This window comes from Juglans regia, chromosome 2 (genome assembly GCF_001411555.2).
Source record: "Juglans regia cultivar Chandler chromosome 2, Walnut 2.0, whole genome shotgun sequence".
NCBI classification, from domain to species: Eukaryota; Viridiplantae; Streptophyta; class Magnoliopsida; order Fagales; family Juglandaceae; genus Juglans; species Juglans regia.
Window position 1 is genome coordinate 7206125 of NC_049902.1, and position 19748 is coordinate 7225872.

Genomic DNA, 19748 nt, shown 5'->3' on the forward strand with positions numbered 1-19748 from the left:
GCAGAGGAAAGCAGATTTTTTTTTTTTTTTTTTTTTGGATAAGTAAAACAAGGAAAGCAGAATATTAGTACAAACAAATTGTTACTCGATTTGCGAGTTCAATCCGGCAACAAATAAGGCAATAGTTCTTTGGAAGGCAGTAGTTCTTGGGACTCACAAACCAGAAGAGTAAGAGAGGAAAGACAAGAACCTTCGACGTTTAATGAATGGTAAATACTAAATATTGTGCTGACAAAGAATCAAACAAAATAAACAAGCAATTTCTACTGCAGCCTGAATTTTGTTTATGTTACAATTGCACTAAGAGAGAGCCCGTCTTCTAACATGTATTTCTGAACCTGAAACCTATACAATATCTTCGTGACGGGTTCCTATCAAAATCTCAATTGGAAGGAAAAGAAAAGTAACTAACTTTTTATGTTACATGGGAAAGAATGAACTCTACAGAAGAAGGTTAGAGCTTTGTACAAGGGTTTCATGGTACAGTTCGAATGTGTACTTTACAATGCCCAAGGCATCCACTCTGGCGTCAAAAAAATATGCCAAATGAATGGTGAAAATGGAAGCCGATGCAATAATGAAACACTGACCCGAGATTACGGAATTCCCTCTCAAAATGGTGCTGTAGGGGTCAGATTCATCATCTCCATGGCAGTAGTCCTATATGGAGTACCTCTGCTTCTCAGTCAATGATGGCAACCCCCAAATTTTTGTCAGCATTTGCTCTGCTGCGAGATATCTAATGTATTGGTCAGTGGACCATGATCCTCTGATCGAAAATCATCCAAGTAAAGCATGTTCAACTAAGACTTCTGCACAATCAAAGTTCTCAGACCTCAACAAGCACTTCTGCCTCATTTAAAACACAGTGGAAGGCTTTCTGTTGCACCAGTACTGAAGAGAGCCAGGCTTCTGACCATCCAAACAAGATGGTGTCCTTTGGCCATCATTTAGTCACCAACAATGAGGCAGAGCTCGGCCGTAAGGCAGGAGCTCAATTTACTATGCAGTGGTAGATAAGCCGATTTTCACCTATCTTGCTGTCTTCCTTGTAAGGTTAATGCCCTTTGCCTTCTCCATTTCGGCCTCCTTTTCAGCTTTCTTCTTCTCCAGCTCAGCCTGCTTGCGATTCTCCTCATGTGCTTTCCGAAACAGCCTTACAAAGTTTAGGAGTGTTGCAGTAACTGCATTTATTTAATGCAGCATTCAGTTTAATTAATTACCACAAAGAAATAACAGATAACGAGGGACCACATTAATTACAATACTGCTCAACGAAGGATCAGGATTAACTTGCACCAAAATGTTACAGCACCCAATTGACTTTCTATTACTTTGGTATTTTGCACCAGCTATAACTTGGACAATATGTAATGCATGCATGTGTGGATATTATACAAATCCAATTTTCTTGAGTTCCCCATATGTTTGTACAAAACCAAACAAACTAGAATAATAGGAGGGTGGTGAAACTCCACTCCATCCCCCCCCCCAAAACCCTCTCATTGGTCTTTTTTTTCATTTTTTCTTTCCTTATTTTTCCATTATGACTACTACTCTTTAAGTTTCTGTCGAGAAATCTATATACTGTTTTGGTCTCCCTAGAAACTCACTTCACAAAATTGACATTCTAGAGAATGTGGCCCCAACTTTAATATGCTGTCTAATAGATCTCACCACAGATACGTGTAGTTCAAGAAATAAAAGTAAATTCCCAAGCCACATTCAAGACAACAAATTATTCAATTCCCAAAGGTAGCTTCCAAACTCTATCTAGCCAAAAATATATTTTTGGTTTGGATAAGTCCATAAAGGATTGGTATGGATTAGTCCGCTCTCTATCTGTAAAAGGCCAAAAAGTCTTAATAGAGGGTGTATTGATCCTATGGAAAAAGTATTTAAGGCTTATAACTTCTATAAGAAGAGTATAGAACATATTAAATCACCACTTTTCTCCGATGCTTAAACTAATGGGAAGAGGTGAATTTAATCATTTTAATTTTTATTGTATGTTTCTAACACTTCCACTCACACATGGGCCAAACTCCCTTATTAAGTATGCCCAACAAGTGAAAAATTTAATTCATATTAAGGGTCAAGTATGGAGTCAGGGTTGATCTATGCTTTGTTAGCATAGTAATCGAAAGCTTAAACAAATGGGAGACCTGAATTTATTCATTTATTTTATATTCTAACAATCCATACATTTTATATACAATATAAGTTGATATTATAACTTACCTTGCTCAAATGGGCAACGGGCAGGATCCTCACCAAAATATAGCGCAAGTGCATCTGCATTTCTACCCTGTACGCCAAAGAAGGATTATAGAAAACATAATCTTACCGATCAAAAGGAAAAAAAAAAGCACGATCTCATAAACTCTTCACTAAATAAGATAATGTATCATAAGATAAAGTATCAAAGTAGTTAATATCATATCAACATACCACCACAGAGTATAAATTCGTAACAGATGCCACCTCTGTCTCGGCAACGCCAACAAACTCTTTCAATGTCTAGAAAAAGAGAGTTAGAGAAGAAACAGAAACATGAGAATCCAACCAAAAATAAAAGATGTGCATATTCCATTGCAATGGGACATATAATGAATAATCTAGTTGATATTAAGTTTAGTACAACCAAAAAGTACCTTCGCACATAGTGTATGAGGTCAGCCAAAAGATCAATTTTTAGAGAAAGAAGAATGTTTTAGCAAGGAAATCAGATCTACCATTTGATAATAAGCAAGTATTGAAGGACTCAAACGTTAGACAATTGCATAGATAAGGATGGAACAATGACACTTAATATCTTCCTTAAGCTATTAAAGTAGTGTTGAGCTACAGGCTAAGGAGGCAAGGTAAGTAGTATGCTTATGCTCATGCCCTTAAGAGTTATTTTTTTTTACAAGTAATCAAAAAGCTTATCAATGAAAACAATAGATATAGCCCATGTACACAGGTCATAAATAATAGACACCTAAGCATGATTAACAACTGATACAAGAAAATCATGGATATTCAATCCATAAAAATCTATCGCAATTGACCAATGGAATAAAGTAGTGCAAAAGAAAACTCTAAGCTCATCCATCGTCCACTCATGATCTTCAAAGTTCCTATTGTTCGTTTCCCTCCAAAGGCACCACCATAGGCATATGGGGGCCATATTCCATATAGCTACAATTTATTGATTGCCATGTAGACACCTCCAATTTGTTAGAAAGTCAACCAACTTTCTAATCATATCCCACGCTATTCCTTTTAAAATAAATCCCTGAGATCATGGCTACCTCACAGTGTAGTGGTAGATGATCTACAATCTCCCCGTTCTTTTAGCACATACAACACCAGTCCATCATCATGACCCGGTGTTTTAAGTTATCTATGGTAAGAATCTTCTGTAAGGAAGTCGTCCATACAACTAAAGCTACTTTAAGCTGTGTTTGTTTTGACGTAAAATAAGGAAAATAAGAATATATTTGCATCTGAAATATTTTCTAACTAAACCAATGATGCTATTCAACAATGCAGCAACTGAAGTAACGTTATCAACAATGAAAAAGTCCCACCAACATGAACAATCAGAATCTTGAATTTCTCCGAATAAAAAGTGCAAGATGATATTTCAATCAAACATATTTTCATTTGTTATTTTATAAATAATTTGATGATATAATAGACATTCAGAGGAAGAATCTTCAAAATTATACCTGGGCCTGATTTATGGCTTATGAATCTGGCAATTAATCAAATTTAAAATAAAATTGTTATAATCCAAGGTACAAAGAAGTCTTGACGACAAAGATCAAAAAAATAAGGTATGAAATGATAATGATGCTGTGTGATTTGACCCATCCATTTCAAGGTTGTTACCCATTTGTTGCACATTAGAACAAGTGTGAAAAGATATTAAGCAGTTGTTTTTTAAAAGGCGAATTGAAAATATGCACAGAACGTGCAAAAGAGGCTTGGAAATTGATTTACTCCTCTATTGAAGTGTAATTCAATTTAAGCCCTAAGCGGTTAATTTTCCGTACACCAGATCTAACCTTTTTCTTTGACTAAAGTTTTCTACCCCTACCAAACACACCAAGCCTAAAATCTTTTCCAATTAAAACAAACACAGCCTTAGGGGCACCCTAGTCTTCCAAATACTCTTCTAGGGAAATGGTTTAGTATTTTGAATAGCAAGGGCCAAAGAGAATGAACAGACAGTAAACTGCCATTTTTTAGAAGGGCACCAGAAGACCTTATCTACATCTCCCACTCTCACTCTAGTAGATTATAGTCAATTATAAAACTCTATGAAAGCATCAACTTCCCAAACTTGTGCTGCTTAGGAAAAACTGGCATTCCACTGAAGAAAACCACAAGAACATTCCCAAAAATCTGCAATTGAGGCTTTCTACACTCGTGCAATTCCTTAAGATTCTATTTTGTGAGAAAATCCTTTAGGACCCTATCTCAACACCAGAAGTCATGCCGGAATTTGATTTAGGACCATCACCCACCTCAAGGCAAGTACTCCATGCACCTCATTCAAGCACCAACTGCCCAAAGCCCCACCAAACTTTAGAGCTCATTTGGGGAGTGAGATGAGATGAGAATTTTGTAAATAGCAGTAAGATAATTTGTGAATAGTAGTGAGATAGTTTGAGTTGAGTATTTTTTGGATTTTGGGAGAGAGAGAGAGAAAGTTGAATAAAAAATATTATAAAGTTAAAATATTTTTTTTTATAAGTACAAATATTATATATATCAATAGATGACCAAGTACACTAGACGTATATAAGAAAACATCTAGCCCATACTAAAGAGCCCCTAATGACTCAAAAAGCCCATGAAACCTACCCAAAATACACCAAGCCCGAATTGGAATGTAAAACACCTTCCCAGCCCCTAGTTTCCCGTAAAACTAATCCTCTACCCGAAAATCCCACTACGAGAACGTCTTCACAATGCCCTCCCTTTAGTCTTCCCTTGACTTAAGCTACCTCTCTTAGCATCGTAGTTGATTGCCCATGAAAGACGCTTTAACTCCTTGTTTTTCTTTAAATTTGATTGGTTTGAAGAGCGTGGCTCGCCTCAATCGCAGTGAGTAGTGCTTTAAATTAATCTTCATGTTCTCCATGTGAAAGCCCCAGGATTTGTTGAAACCCATTAGCTTTATTCAAAACCCAATCCGATGGTGAACCTGCTATATCCTTTATCGAAGGAAAAGAAACCAGGGGAACGGCATTATCTCCAATCACAGTACCCAACTGCACTCTCGATTCTAAACCTTCCCCCACACGAGGCACCAACGACAAACCAATAATTTCCTCCCCTCTCCATCAGCATTGCTTGTATGTGCTCCACCCCCCCGACGATCCTTGCCATGACACTTTGTCAAACCCTACTGCTCCCTCAAGAGACATAGAACAAGTAGGGGAAGCACTACCTTTTGTTACCACGTTTGCATCTTCTAAAAGAGGCTCAACATAGAACAAGTCAGGGCCCGTCGGCCTCATTTGTGACGGAGGTGAGGTGTCACTCTCTAGTCGATGGTGGGTGAGGGGTGGTGGTGGGATGGATGTGTTTGGGTTTTCTCTCGCTCACTGTGTTTGGGTTTTCTCTCGCTCAGGGTGCACAAAGAGCCACTCCAAACAACAATGATCATAAAGTTAAAATATTGTTAGAATATAGTTTTATAATATTATTTTTGTTTGGAAAGTTGAAAAAGTTGAATTGTTTTTTATTTTTTGTTTGAAAGTTTGGAAAAGTTGCAATGATTAGTTTGAAAAAGTTGTAATGATTAATTTGAAAATTTTGTATTTGAATTATGTTTGAGAAGGAGATGGGATGAGATGAGAATTTTGAGATGAGATCTATTTCCAAACAAACCCCTGTCTATTCCACCTTTCCAGAAAGCCCCCTTTCTTGTTGATATCACCACAACCATCTTAACTATATGGCTCAATTGAAAACCGGCAAGTTTAGAACTCTCAACCCTCCCTCTGAGATTCAAGTGCATATTGTAGTCCAATTCCTAGACGAAATTAGAGCTTATCATCCATCACACGTCAAAAGAAATCACTTTGGAATTTTTCTATGCAATCTGCCCCATTAGCGGGAAGGGGGAATAAAAATTAGAAACATGCGGACAAGTTGGAAATAGTACTTTTGATCAAACTTATCCTACCATCCAAGTATAAGTACATCCTCTTCCAAGCCAATCTACACTTCACTTTTTCAATCACATCATCTTGTATAGCCTTTGACTTGAATGAGACACCCAACAGGAGGTGAGACATTTCATAGGCAAGGTGAATACCTTGCACCTCATAATGCTAGTCAAATTCTCCACATTGGGAACATCTTTCAAACCTTCCATTTTCATAAACACTGGAAAGAACCCCATGACATCATCTTTAACCACTTTCCAACATGTTTGGAAGAAAGCCATAATAAATCCACCAAAACCTGGAGCTTTGTCACTGGCCATGCTTCTTACCACTTTGCGAATCTCCATGTGATACACTGGATTGAATATGAGAAGTTGGTGAATGGAATCTCACATTACTTAGGAATGAGAAGTTCCTACCCTTTATAGGCCCATGTATGGCTTAGGCCTTCTTTGGGTCATTATCCTTTGGTCATTACATCTTCACGTTATAAGTTATGAAAAATTGGCATAGAACAAAAGCCTCTAATACCGTATTAGTAGAGCAGTTAATGGGTGGTTTTGAAGTTTAAAGTAGTATTTGCTTGAAGTTTAGCATAATATTCTGGCTGAAAATATTCTGCGACTCTCTCTCTCTCTCTCTCTCTCTCTCTCTCTCTCTCTCTCTCTCTCCCCAAAAAACAAAAATCAGATAGGTCTTTTTTTGCAAGGTTTTATTTCCTACTTTAAGAAGTTAGTAATGGGTTTTACAAGTTGTTTACGCATTGAAGCAATGGTATTGGAGCTTTCAGTGGCCAACGGCGGTGATGGTGATGCACTTAATTGAAAAAAATCCTGGTAGGGCTAGGGCTAAATCACTGAGTCGAATTAGCATGGATTGGCTGGTATGGTGATGGAAGCTCTAGTCCTATCAGGAGGTACAATAGTGAAGTATTCCAGTGCTGGCAACACAAATATCATGGTTCAGTGTTGCTTCAATTGACATGGAAGATTCTTGATGTTGACAGAGTTTGGAGAAGCTGGCCGAAGAGGTTTTGTCATCGTACCTGAGGGGTGAGATGATTTGGGGTGGAGAAGGTTTTTAGCTAAATTCCAAACATGGATTATTGGCAGAATGCGAGTGGGGCCTCTCCAAAAGACTTAGGATGGGTGTGAACAGGGCTAGAGGACTAACTAGCCTAGTGGTGAGTGGGGTTGGCAAACTAACTTGTGAGTTGCTCTGACCAGTGTCCTATGTGTTAGCAAAATGGGGAAACTATCGATCACCTTCTGATACTTTGTAAGTTTGATTGAGATTTATGGGCGGGGCTATTCAACACTTCTGGGATTGAGTGGGCTATGCCCTACCGAGTTTTGGAACTATTGGCATGTTGGCAGTCCCTTTGGAAGAAATTTAGAAGTTTGGACGATCATTATACTTTGTTTAATATGGTGTATTCAGCAAGAATGTAAGCTCAAACTTTTGAGCACCGAGAGAGGATGATGACAGAATTAAACACTATCCTATTCAGCACCCTATATGCTATGATGGCTGCTCACTATGGCTTCCAATTGTCTAGTTTCTAGACACTTAAGAGATTCTCTCTTTTTTCTTCTTCTTACTAGATTGAGTGTTTCCTTTCTGCGTACTTGGGTTACACTTTTAATAAAATTGCATTACATATTAAAAAAAATTCATATGCTATAATATTGATCTTTCATGTAAACCATTTTTTATGAAAATTAAGTTTGTAATGGATTTAATGAAATGCTGTGCTGTTTACAAGAAATGAGCAATGAGTGATGATGCTTGGTACCAATACTATGGGTGGACGTGCAGCCACTTTCTAGGATGTTGAGAAGTGTGGTTCATTGGGATATTTACATCCAACAGGATGTGGCAGCCTTTGTGGCCACAGGTTGTGAGACTGGCGCAAAACCTTAAACCCAAGGGTTAAAGGGTGCTGGCCACTACAAAAGATAAATGCTTAAACGCATTTAAGAATGTTTCCAAAGGAAAGCCTAATTCAAAATCATTTAGCTATATAATGTACAATTTACAATTTACAACGTATTAGATTAATTTATATTTTTATAATGAACGTTTGGACAGCAGGATCAAGTCAAAAGTCCCGGGTATTTTATGCAAACTAGACATGGAGAAGGCCTATGATCATGTTAATTGGGAATTCCTTTTTTATTTGTTGAGGCGATGTGGTTTTGGAGAGCGATGGAGGGGGTGGATGAGACATTGTGTGTCAACGGTTCACTTCTTGATCTTGGTAAACGGTGATCCCATGGGTTTCTTTAACAGCTCGAAGGGGTTGCAACAAGGCGATCCACCATCACCCCTCTTATTTGTTATTGTCATGGAGGATTTAAGCAGAATGTAGTCGGCTTCAGTGGAGGGTGGCCTGTTCTCAGGTTATTCAGTGGGGGATACTATCGTGCTACCATTAAATCGTTTGCATATGATACGCTGTTATTTTGTGAGGCAAATCCAAGTCATCTTCAGTCTTTAAAGGCTATTTTTCTGTGTTTTGAAGCGGTCTCCGGGTTAAAAATAAATCTCTCTAAAACAGAGACGGTTGTTGTGGGTAATGTGTGTAATGTCAAGGGGCTGGATATTGGGATGTGCGGTCTCTTCGCTGCCTATGAAGTACCTTGGCCTCCCATTGAGAGCATCATTCAAAGCCAAGACTATTTGGTATGAGGTGTTAGAGAAAATAGAGCGTAGGCTGGCTAGGTGGAAACGAGTGTATTTGTCTAAAGGGGGTCAGATTACACTAATAAAGAGTACCATTTCAAACCTTCCCACTTATTTCTTGTCATTATTTCCTCTTCCCGCTAGTGTTGCCTCACGGATTGAGAAGCTTCAACGAGACTTTCTATGGGGTGGACTTGGAGATGAGTTTAAATTTCCATTTAGTTGGGTGGGACAAGGTTGCTCTCCCTTGAGGGGTGGTGGATTGGGGGTTCGTAATGTGAGGGTCTTCAACAAGGCTCTTCTCGGGAAGTGGCTATAAAGATATAATTATGAGAGGGAAGCCTTATGGAAGATGGTGATTGATAATCTTTGTGTGTGTGTGTGGGGGGGGGGGGGGTTGGGGGTCTTTCTCTAGCAACACTAAGCTGTGTATGGGGGATGGCAATAGAATCAGTTTTTGGCATGACGTTTGGGTTGGAGATATGGCTCTTAAGGATGTCTACCACTCTATTTTCAGAATTGCAAGGGAACAAGATGTTGTGGTGGCTGACTTGCGGGATATTAACAATGGTGCACAGCAATGGAATGTTAGTTTAATTCAGGAGGTCCATGATTGGGAAGTAGGAGTCATGGAAGAGTTCCTTAACTTGCTATACAACATCAGTCCTGCTGTTACAGCGGAGGATAAATTGGAGTGGCGGCCTTCCAAGAAAGGCAAATTTTCTGTACGCTCCTTTTATGAGACTCTACTGCCCAAGGTAGGAATCACTTTCCTTGGAAGAACATTTGGCAGAGTAAAAGCACCTACAAAGGCTGCTTTTTTTTTCTTGGACAACAGCTTTAGGGAAGATACTGACTGACTGTTGATAATTTAAGAAAACGTGGGCTTATCATCATCGACCAGTGCTGTATGTGCAGAAATAGTGGTGAAACAGTGGATCATCTACTTCTACATTGTGAGTTTGTAAGGGCCATAAGGAATTATTTTTTCAGCAAAGTGGGATTAGCATGGGTTATGCCAAGAAGGGTAGTTGAACTACTAGCTAGCTGGAGAAGGATCATGGGGACACCACAGATTGCAGCTGTGTGGAAGATGGCTTCCATTTGTATTTTTTGGTGTATCTGGAGAAAGAAATTATAGAAATTTCGAGGATCTTGAGCGCTCCTTTGAAGAGTTTAAGAGTGTTTTTCTAGAAGACTTTATTTATGTGGGTCATTGCTTTAGATTTAAATGGTCTCAGTTTCCATGATTTCCTTTTAACCATTTCTAGTTCCTAAATAGGTGTAATCACATGTAAACCTCCTGTGTACTTGGGCTATGACTATCTTTATATCAATAAAATATATTCTTACTTATCAAAAAAAAAATCATGTTTTAATGTTAATTATTAAAAAAAATTATGTTTTTATGTTTAAATGTCCAATTATCAGTGATGGAGAGTTGGCAAGCCAAAACCAGTAGTGGAGATTCTGAACTAGTCGAATTTTTAGTAAGTTTACACATAGAAGTTAGTTTTTGGATTATGATGACACGGGGTTATTAAAGATATTATATACCTTCAGTTTATTTGATTTTGTTACATTCTGTAGTATGGTCTAATAACAGTATGATGTGGCATTCCAAACCCTATGGTAAGGGAGTGTTACACCTTTGGACCTATGATAAGGAATACTGAAATTAAAGGTTACACATGTCCATAGTGGCTACAAATATGAATCTTAAGTATATTGAGTTAAACATATTTGAAGAGTGCTTATACAATCCAAGAACAACAACCGAATATATATTTGATGTAACTTACTTGGTAATGAGTTCGTACTACGATTAGAAAATGCAAATTATACTTAAAATTTCTTTTCTACTCATAAGGGCATCTTAGCATCGTGGCACAACATCCTCAAAAATCAATGTCAATGAGTCAAGTCCAAGCATCATGAAAGAACAAACAAAAAAGGCTAGGCATAGAGTCGTCATACAAAAAATCTAAAAGAGAGAATGCACAACTCATGGGATTGCTAGCCACATTTGTGCTACAATCCAAGGACTAGCCAATGTTATCGCTTATAAGCCCAAGAACCACCAAATAAATTTTCCATGTAGGACTTTACATCCACGGAACTCTCTCACAGTTCTACTACCCAATGTGGAACTTAAGTATCTATGGCTCCCTCCGGTCAAATCACTAAAATCCCCATCATGGCATGTGTTGCACAGTACCCCAGCGTTCTATGGCATTATTAGGTGGACCCTACTATTGTTAGTAAGGATGCAAGAAAACACTAGCCACATCTATGCTATATTAACAAAGGACTAGTCAATATCATAATTGGATCTTCTTGTATTCTCACTTAATCCACCAAATAAATACTCCATGTATACTCACGTCTCCAGGTGAAGAACTTAATCCGTAAAGTGGAGGGCTGATGTAATTTGCTTACAGGAAACCAAATTGAAGTTTATTAATCAAACTATTGTCAATAGTTTGTGGAGATGTCATCATGTGGGGTGGGTAACATTAGTTTCGAACGGTCGGGAGACATTATTTTTATGTGGGATAGGAGGGTTGTGGAATTGATAGAACAATATGTGGGAGAAAATGTGGTGGCTTGTCAATTTAAGAATGTGGATGACAGTTTCGAATGGGCTTTTGCGGGTGTTTATGGCCCTAATTTGGATAGAAGTAGGAGAATCTTGTGAGATGAAATGGTAGGTCTTTGCTGTTGGTGGAATCTTCATTGGTGTTTTGGTGGGGATTTCAACATTGCTCAGATCTTAGTGATTTACCCATGGCAGGTGGAGATTTTACGTGGTCCAATGGGAGAGCATGGTCTAGGGTGGACAGATTTTTGGTTTATGTTAAAAGAGGCTTCCGAAGATTTGTTCTGATCATTATCCCATTATGTTGGATTGTGGGAGCATTAATGGAGGGTGTAGGAACTTTAAATTTGAAAATATGTGGCTGGAGGATGATGGCTTTGTGGATAGGGTGAGGTTTTGGTGGTCTCAAGATCATTTTAGTTTTGTTTTGGCTGGAAAACTCAGCTTTAAAATAAGACTTGAAGAAATGGAATGTGGAGGCTTTTGGGAAGAGTATAGGGACAAGCCTCAAATGCACAAGCCTCGAGCAAGTCTTTTGTAAAAAAGTGGACCCCATCAAGAAAAAGTAAGTTTTTCACACTTTTTCATCATGGGGTCCACTTTTTTATAAAAGGCCTACACGAGGGTTGTACATTTGGGGTTTGTATATTTCATTATTTTTTTGGGAATGAGGAAAATCAAAAGGAAGCATCTCTTGGAACAGCTGAAGTTTTTTGAGGATAGGGAGTTGTTGGGGAAATTTCAGGTGAGGATATGGAGATAAAAAGGGGGTGGTTGCTAATTTAGAGAAGATCACTCTTATGGAGGAAATTTCTTGGAGGCAGGAATCCCAAGATCTTTGATCTTTGGTAGAAGGAAGGCGACAAGTGTCTTAAGTTTTTTTTCCACCAAAAGGCGAATTCTCATCAAAGAAATAATGCTATTGAGGTTCTTCATGCAGGTGATTGTATTCCTTTGGATCATTTGGCTATTAAGGAACATATTGTGAATTTTTATCAGAAGCTTTTTTCGGGAGGAATACTCTTGGAGACCTAAGTTGGATGGGCTAGTTTTTTAGTCCATTAATCAGTCTAGTGCGGAGTGGTTGAAGAGAGCTTTCCAAGAAGAGGAAGTTCTTGATGTGGTTAGAGGAATGGCAAGGGATAAAGCTCAGAGCCCGGATGGTTTTTCTATGGCTTTTTTTCAAGCTTGTTGGGATATTGTGTGAGAGGATTTTTTTTTTTTTTTATAAGTATTGTGTGAGAGGATGTTATGAAGGTTTTGCTTGAATTTCATTTGTTTATGAAATCTGAGAAAAGTCTTAATGCTACATTTATTGCACTTAATCCTAAAAAAGTGGGGGCTGTGGAAATGAGGGATTTTTGGCCTATTAGTTTGGTCAATGGGGTGTACAAGATCATTTCCAAGGTGTTAGCTAACCACATGAGTGTGGTGATGGAAAATATTATTTTGAAATTTCAAAATGCATTTGTGAGGGGAAGACAAATTCTTGATTCGGTTTTAATTGCTAATGTATGTTTGGAAAGTAGAATCAGAACGGGGAACTCTAGTATTCTAGTTAAATTGGACATGGATAAGGCATATGATCATGTTAACTAGGAGTTTCTCTTGTACTTACTTGGGAGATATGGTTTTGGAGAGAAGTGGTGTTTGTGGATTAAGCATTGTATTTCGACGGTCAGATTCTCTATTTTGGTGAATGGTTCCCCGGTTGGTTTATTTAACAGTTCACGTGGCTTGAGACAAGGGGATCCTTTGTCTTCTTTTCTTTTTGTTCTTGTTATGGATGCTTTGATCAGAATGATTGAAGCGGAGGTGGATGGGAGTTTCTTGTCGGGATTTTTGGTGGGAGATGAGTCTCAAGGCAGCATAAAAGTCTTACATCTTTTTGCTAACGACACTTTAATTTTTAGTGAGACAAAATTAGGATTATCTTTGTTCTTTGAGAGCCCTCTTGTGAGACAACACTTTAATTTTAGTGAGACGACACTTTAATTTTTTAAGCTGTTTCTGGTCTTAGTATTCACTTCCCAATCATGCACATCTCTAATAAAATTGACATTCCATTGGAGATTGTTGCTTAAAAAAATAAAAAAATCAGCCACTGCAGCGTCTTGATCTCTAGCAATCCTAAAGAGGGAGGGATAAACATTCTTTAGAGCCGAATCCCCACACCAAATATCATGCCAAAACTTAATCCTTGTCCCATCACCCACCTTGTATTTAAAATGGTTGAAAATTCCCCGCAACCCATCCGAATAGACTTCCACAAACCTACCCCATACACTCTTATAACTTCGTTAGAACACCAACTCCCCCACATCCTCCCATACTTGACATCAACAATATTTCTCCATAACAATATTTCTCCATAACACATCCCTCTCAAGATGATACCTCCATAGCCATTTCCCAAGAAGAGCTTTGTTGAAAAGCCTCAAATTTCGAATCCCCAATCCACCACAAGAAATTGGTGAGCAAACCTTGTTCCAACTAACCAAGTGGTGGATCTTGCCTAAACAATTGGTGGATCTTTTTGCATGTTGGCAAGGTTTTAAGGGTTTTAAGGGGAGTCATCGCATTGTTTCCATATGGAAGATGATCCCTCCATGTTTGATGTGGTGCTTATGGTTGTAAAGTAATGGGCGGTGCTTTGAAGATAGCGAATCCTTGATGGGAGAACTTAAGAGAGTTTTTCTTTAGTACTTTGTGCATTTGGGCAAAGCCTCCTGTATTGAATGGAGATAATCTTTTTTTTTTTTTTTGATAAGTAATGGAGATAATCTTCATGATTTGCTTTTAGGCTATTCTAGTTCCTAGCTTGTATTTAGGTGTTTTCTCTTGTATACTTCTTGTGTACTTGGGCTATGCCTATTTACTTGTCAATAAAATTCTCTTATTACTTATCCAAAAAAAAAAGTATTCCATGTAGAACATGTACTCATGCAATCCTTTCACAACTCATTCACCCAATGCGACTAAACTATCTAGGATATCACAGAGAAACTCTTATAAACATCATAATTTGGAATTTATGAGGCAGGCAAGAAATTAGCTATGCTACTTGACTGTCGATGCGTCATACAAGCTCGAAAACAAGTATTCTTCACCCTCAATATTTCTCCAAACAGGTACGCCCTAAATTATTGATGCACAAAATGCAATGGGGACATTGTTATAGACTTGTCAACTAGCATGGAAATTAAATCATCCTAATGAAAGTGCAAAACCAATAAGAAACCACAAAGGACGACAACTTCACCAAATTAATAACCGTATAATCTCATAGTAACTCAAAAAAATTTCTGTTAAGTCCTTCTATAAAGAGTTGGCAGCTCATCAGCCCATTCGGTTCCCTTGGAAAGGTATTTGGAGAGCAGCCGTACCCCCAAAAGTCTCTTTTTTTACTTGGACTGCTGCTTTGGGAAAGATTTTGACAATTGACAATTTGAGGAAACGTGGCATGATCGTGATGGAATGGTGTTACATGTGTAAAAGTAACAGCGAATCAATTCAGCACCTTTTCCTGCATTGTGAGGTGGCGAGGGAGCTATGGGCAGGTATTTTCAGTCGAGCCGGGCTGTCTTGGGTCATGCCTAAGAGAGTGATGGAACTTTTAGCATGTTGGAATAGGCATCATCATTGCCCTCAACTCGCAGCGACATGGAAGATGGTTCCTTTGTGTCTATTGTGGTGTATTTGGACAGAACGGAACGAGAGATGCTTCAACAAGAAGGAGAGAAATGTGGGGGAATTATGGAATTTTTTTGTGTTTTCTTTAGTTCAATGGTTGGCTGCTATTGTACTAAAGGGAGGGAACGTTCACGAGTTCTTATTTTATTTTCAGCTTTCTAGAATGTGATTAGGAGTCTCTTTTGTATACTCCCTATGTACATGGGCTTTGCCTAGTTTCATTCAATCAATAAATTTCTTACTTATCAAAAAAAAAAAAACTCATCCATCCCTGCAATGAAAAGTTATTTTTAATTGAAAAAAAAAAGGTCAGTAAATTATACATTGAAATACTTTTCCTCGTTTGCATTTTTAATTGAAGGAAAACCCTTCATTTGGATTTCCGCTCATCATCTATGTATTGAATGAATAATGACCAACCAATCCTAGATTATTTTTTTGATAAGTAATCCTAGATTATTTTCCCACAGGTAAAAGTCAAAATGATGGCCAAGCAGCTAGCTGAAGAAAAAAGAATATACAGACACACGTGTCAAGCCAATAAATGCAAACAAATGAAAAAAAAAAAACATAAATAGATAAATGAAATTGTAATTTGAAATAAATGTATCAAGAAGCACTTTTTTATGACTATTTAAGAATTAAAAATCCTATTAAAGAAAAAACAACACACCTTATGGAAGACTTCAGATACAGGGCCATCATTTTCAGATGCACTCAGCTCCTGCTTAACCTTTTCTAGTCCCTTGATTATGGCTTGCATTTCTTCTGCTAAAGACTTCAATTGTATCTGCAATGAAGAAAGACAACAGTGTAAGCATCATCTAAAGGCAATATTCAAACTCGCCGTCAACAAACAAATGGGTTACCTTAGTAGCAACTTCCAGGCTAACAAAGTCCAGGTGAAAATCAAGAAGTTCTGGTGAATTATTAGCCAAAAGCTGAGTAAGAAGAAAACAAAATTTCAAATTCAGCTTAAAAGTGTAATCACTATTAATATACAAAACAGAAAAAGAAATCTGACAGTAAAGAAATCCAGATGTGAACGAAACATATCTGGCTAGCAAAACAGACCAGTACAACACTAGTACATACTAACTAAAAGTTTCTAAAGCATTTTCCTCTATTGCTTATTATTATCTAACAAATTACTACAACAATCCACATCATTTATCTTTCCCGAAAGTTGAGCTGCTATCATTTTTGTGAAAAACAATTTTACACAACCTTCTACTGGCTAATTGGGGTTAACTCTCTTGAACGTGGTGTTTTGAGAAGTGCAACTGTCAGAAACAATGCATCAATCAAACAAGGAAAAGCATCAGCCTCAAAGCGTGATGCAATTAACATTTAATATTGACCCAACTCATTCGAAATAACTCAACTCGTTTTAGTCCAATTCATTAGCTTTTGCTACAGCTCTTGAAAAATCTTCAACAAAATAAATAAGGTCAACTAAGCTTGAACACTGGCTACCCCAACCCACCCCAACCCATGTTGCAATCCTAAACTTCAGAATAAGAACTCCTCTAAGCCACAAAAAATGATATTAGTATGCATAAAAACAACAATATTTAGGAACCATACCTTGCATAGATAATGCATGAGTGTCATCTTACTGTTAGAAGCTCGGGTATCTGTGAGCTTTAGAAGACTGTCCAACTTAAATCCAATTGCAGATCCTATATGGTTTAGGATCATTTAAAATTAACATGAAATAAGCTCTTAAAGATCCCCTAAGCATTGGGGGTTAATAAGACATGACATCAATCCAAAGAAGTCTGCAGACAACCTAAATATTATGGTACAAATTATGTAGAGATGCAGAAACTATAATAATCATATTATAATGAAAGGAAAGAACCCTAACTAAAAATACATAGACAAGTTCTAGTTTTTTTTTTTCAACTTCAATTTCAGAACCGTTACGCATTCAGTATACAAGCATGTGCCTTGAAAATGAAAGTTTCACATAGACAACCATTTAAGACTTAAGTAGGTAGCAGTGAAATCCAAAGAAGTTCTCAAACTTCAAACTGACTAGTAATGTATTAAATATAGACTAGAAACAAAAAATTGATCATAGGAATTTTCAACAAATTCCCACTCTTCTTTCTAAAGCCAGTGGTACCTTAAATCCTAAATCAGACACAAAACTTTGCTAAAGCCCACTCGATAAGCCATTTCCAGCAACCATAATTAGAGAATCATCAGAACATTTCTGAATGTACCATCTAATGGTGCTTTAAACCTACACAAAACTCTTCATGCTCTCCAAATTACAACCATAGCTAATGTTAATTATCTATGTCTAAATTAAATTCAGCCATGTCAACACCGCAGAGCATTAAATAAATAGTAGTCTACAAGCATTTATAAACAACTTCTCCTCATAAATCTATATAAAAATTTGGAAGTTGGCAGTGATCACATTTGCCAATTATTCGTAAGGGAATGATGTATAAACCATGTTAAGCAAAAGAGAATGAAACCTTCCAATATGTTCTGAACTAACAAATGAGGACAAGAATCATATACTAATTAAGATCCTTACCCCTTGCAGTTCCTTGGTTTAACGTGTTTCCAATAAAAAGAATAATCTTCATAACTTCCTTCAGTTTGCCTGATTTCCGGACCTAATTAACCAACAAAAGACTACCTAAGCTAAAAAGAGAACCATAGAAACTGTCATGGAAGATTTGCAGCCATTAGCGACCTACCTCTTCGCATGCAGAGTTTACAGTGCTCAAGCTCTTTTTAAATTCTGAAATCTGCAAAATGGTTGACAGTAAGATGACAGCGGCCAAAAAGACTAATTCGTGACATTCAAGAATTTGAAGAAATCAAACATTGCAGTTACCACCAAACCTGAGAGCTGAACTGAATCTTGAAAGAGAATACTCGTAATTTTGACTCAACCCGAGGCACTTTCATCAGCTCCAAAAAGTACTGAAAAGAAAATAAAACACAAGGAAGTGATGCTTCCAGAATTAAATAAACACCATATATAAGAAAAACAAACAACATTAGGTAATTTCAACTGGCACACTTTTGTAATAAAAATAAATAAACAAAACAATCTTCAGACTCCCATTGGTTGGATTCAAATTTGAATTTAAAAAGAAAGAAAAAAGTGAATATAAATTTAAGGATCATATTAATAATAAATGCTTTCAATTTGGTATTTTAGGACAAACCAAAAAGGAAAGCATCTCATCTATTGACAAGAATAACAATATAGGGGGCGGCAGGGAATTGTTCTTGATACCAAAAAGGAAAAGTGAGGTTTTATACCAAGCGAAAATGGACAAGAATTAAGATGCAACAACTTCTCACTTGAACAGGTCAGCACACAGCATAATTGATATAGAAACTTAGTTGTTCTTCTTAATTACTAGAACAGTCTTACATAGAGAGAGAGAGAGAGAGAGAGAGAGAGAGAGAGAGAGAGAGAGACTTTAAGATCTAGTAAAGAAGATAAAAACAGATCAGATTTCAGAATAACTACATGACTAACATGCCTCAGGTACACAATAATGCATAAATCAACAAAGTATAGCATTTATCGAGAACAACAAGATACACATGTTCAAGATTGAGATTCGGTAGCCGATAAAAAATAACATGTGGTCAAAAAGAAACTTTTGCAGACCTGTTCACACTTTCCCAACTTCTCTTTGTCACCAGTGTAGCCCTAAATAGAAAATAAAATGGAACTGAATATCAAAAAAATAGAAGTATAGAGAAAAGAATATGCTAGATAATATACTCTACCCAGATAAACATAGCACAAAGACTTCAATGCGAACAATAACCAACAAATTTTTTTTTGATAAGTAAACAAGAATTATTATTTCATTAAAGGCCACAAAGTGCCAGTTACAAATGCCTATAAGCCTTATCTACGAAGGCACGTTAGAAACTAAGAAATCATGAAAGTTCATGCCATTGAAGTCTACAGCAATAGCCCAAGTACAAAGAGTCCTAAAAAAGAAAACTTTAAGCTCCGCCAAAGATCTCTCTTTGTCTTCAAATGTCCGCTCATTGCGTTCCTTCCACAAGCACCACATGATACAATTCGGAATCATTTTCCAAACCGCTTTGATCTGTTGCCCACCTCTAATAGAGGTCCAGCTTGCCAACATTTCCGCCACAGATTCTGGCATCACCCACGCTAGATCCATTCTATTCAGCACCTCATACCAGAGAGACCTAGCAACCTCACAATGTAAGAGTAAATGATTCACCGCCTCACCCTCGCTTTTACACATGCAGCACCAATCTATAATGATTATCCTCCTCTTTCTCAGATTATCTATAGTGAGAATCTTACCTAAGGATGCTGTCCATACAAAAAATGAAGCTTTGGGTGGAGTCTTGTTCTTCCAAAGCCTTCTCCAAGGAAATTGTGACTCAGGTTCTTGTGTGAGAACTTTATAAAAGGATCTAACTGTGAATACCCCTCTCCCCACTGGAGTCCACCACAATCCATCTTCCTGCTGGATATTCAGACGACAAGAATACAACAGACTATACAAGTCTACAAAACTCTCCACCTCCCAGTCTTGTGCCGCCCGGATGAAGTTGATATTCCAGTGTGT

At 37.5% G+C, this 19748-nt stretch overlaps 1 protein-coding gene across 1 annotated transcript in view; it reads right to left on the reverse strand.

Annotated features, from left to right (window-relative positions):
- Window positions 1-241: 241 nt before the first annotated feature.
- The window catches only part of LOC109013299 (formin-like protein 20), a 37012-nt gene continuing 17505 nt past the window's right edge, over window positions 242-19748 (reverse strand). The window contains exons 8-17 of the mRNA XM_018995335.2: window positions 18800-18841; window positions 18016-18096; window positions 17868-17918; window positions 17702-17783; window positions 16735-16829; window positions 16017-16088; window positions 15821-15937; window positions 2452-2520; window positions 2242-2308; window positions 242-1184 (exon numbers count right to left, since the gene is read on the reverse strand). Coding sequence (XP_018850880.2) covers window positions 1033-1184; window positions 2242-2308; window positions 2452-2520; window positions 15821-15937; window positions 16017-16088; window positions 16735-16829; window positions 17702-17783; window positions 17868-17918; window positions 18016-18096; window positions 18800-18841 — 828 coding nt within the window. The 3' untranslated portion in view covers window positions 242-1032. The remainder of the gene's footprint in view (window positions 1185-2241; window positions 2309-2451; window positions 2521-15820; window positions 15938-16016; window positions 16089-16734; window positions 16830-17701; window positions 17784-17867; window positions 17919-18015; window positions 18097-18799; window positions 18842-19748) is intronic.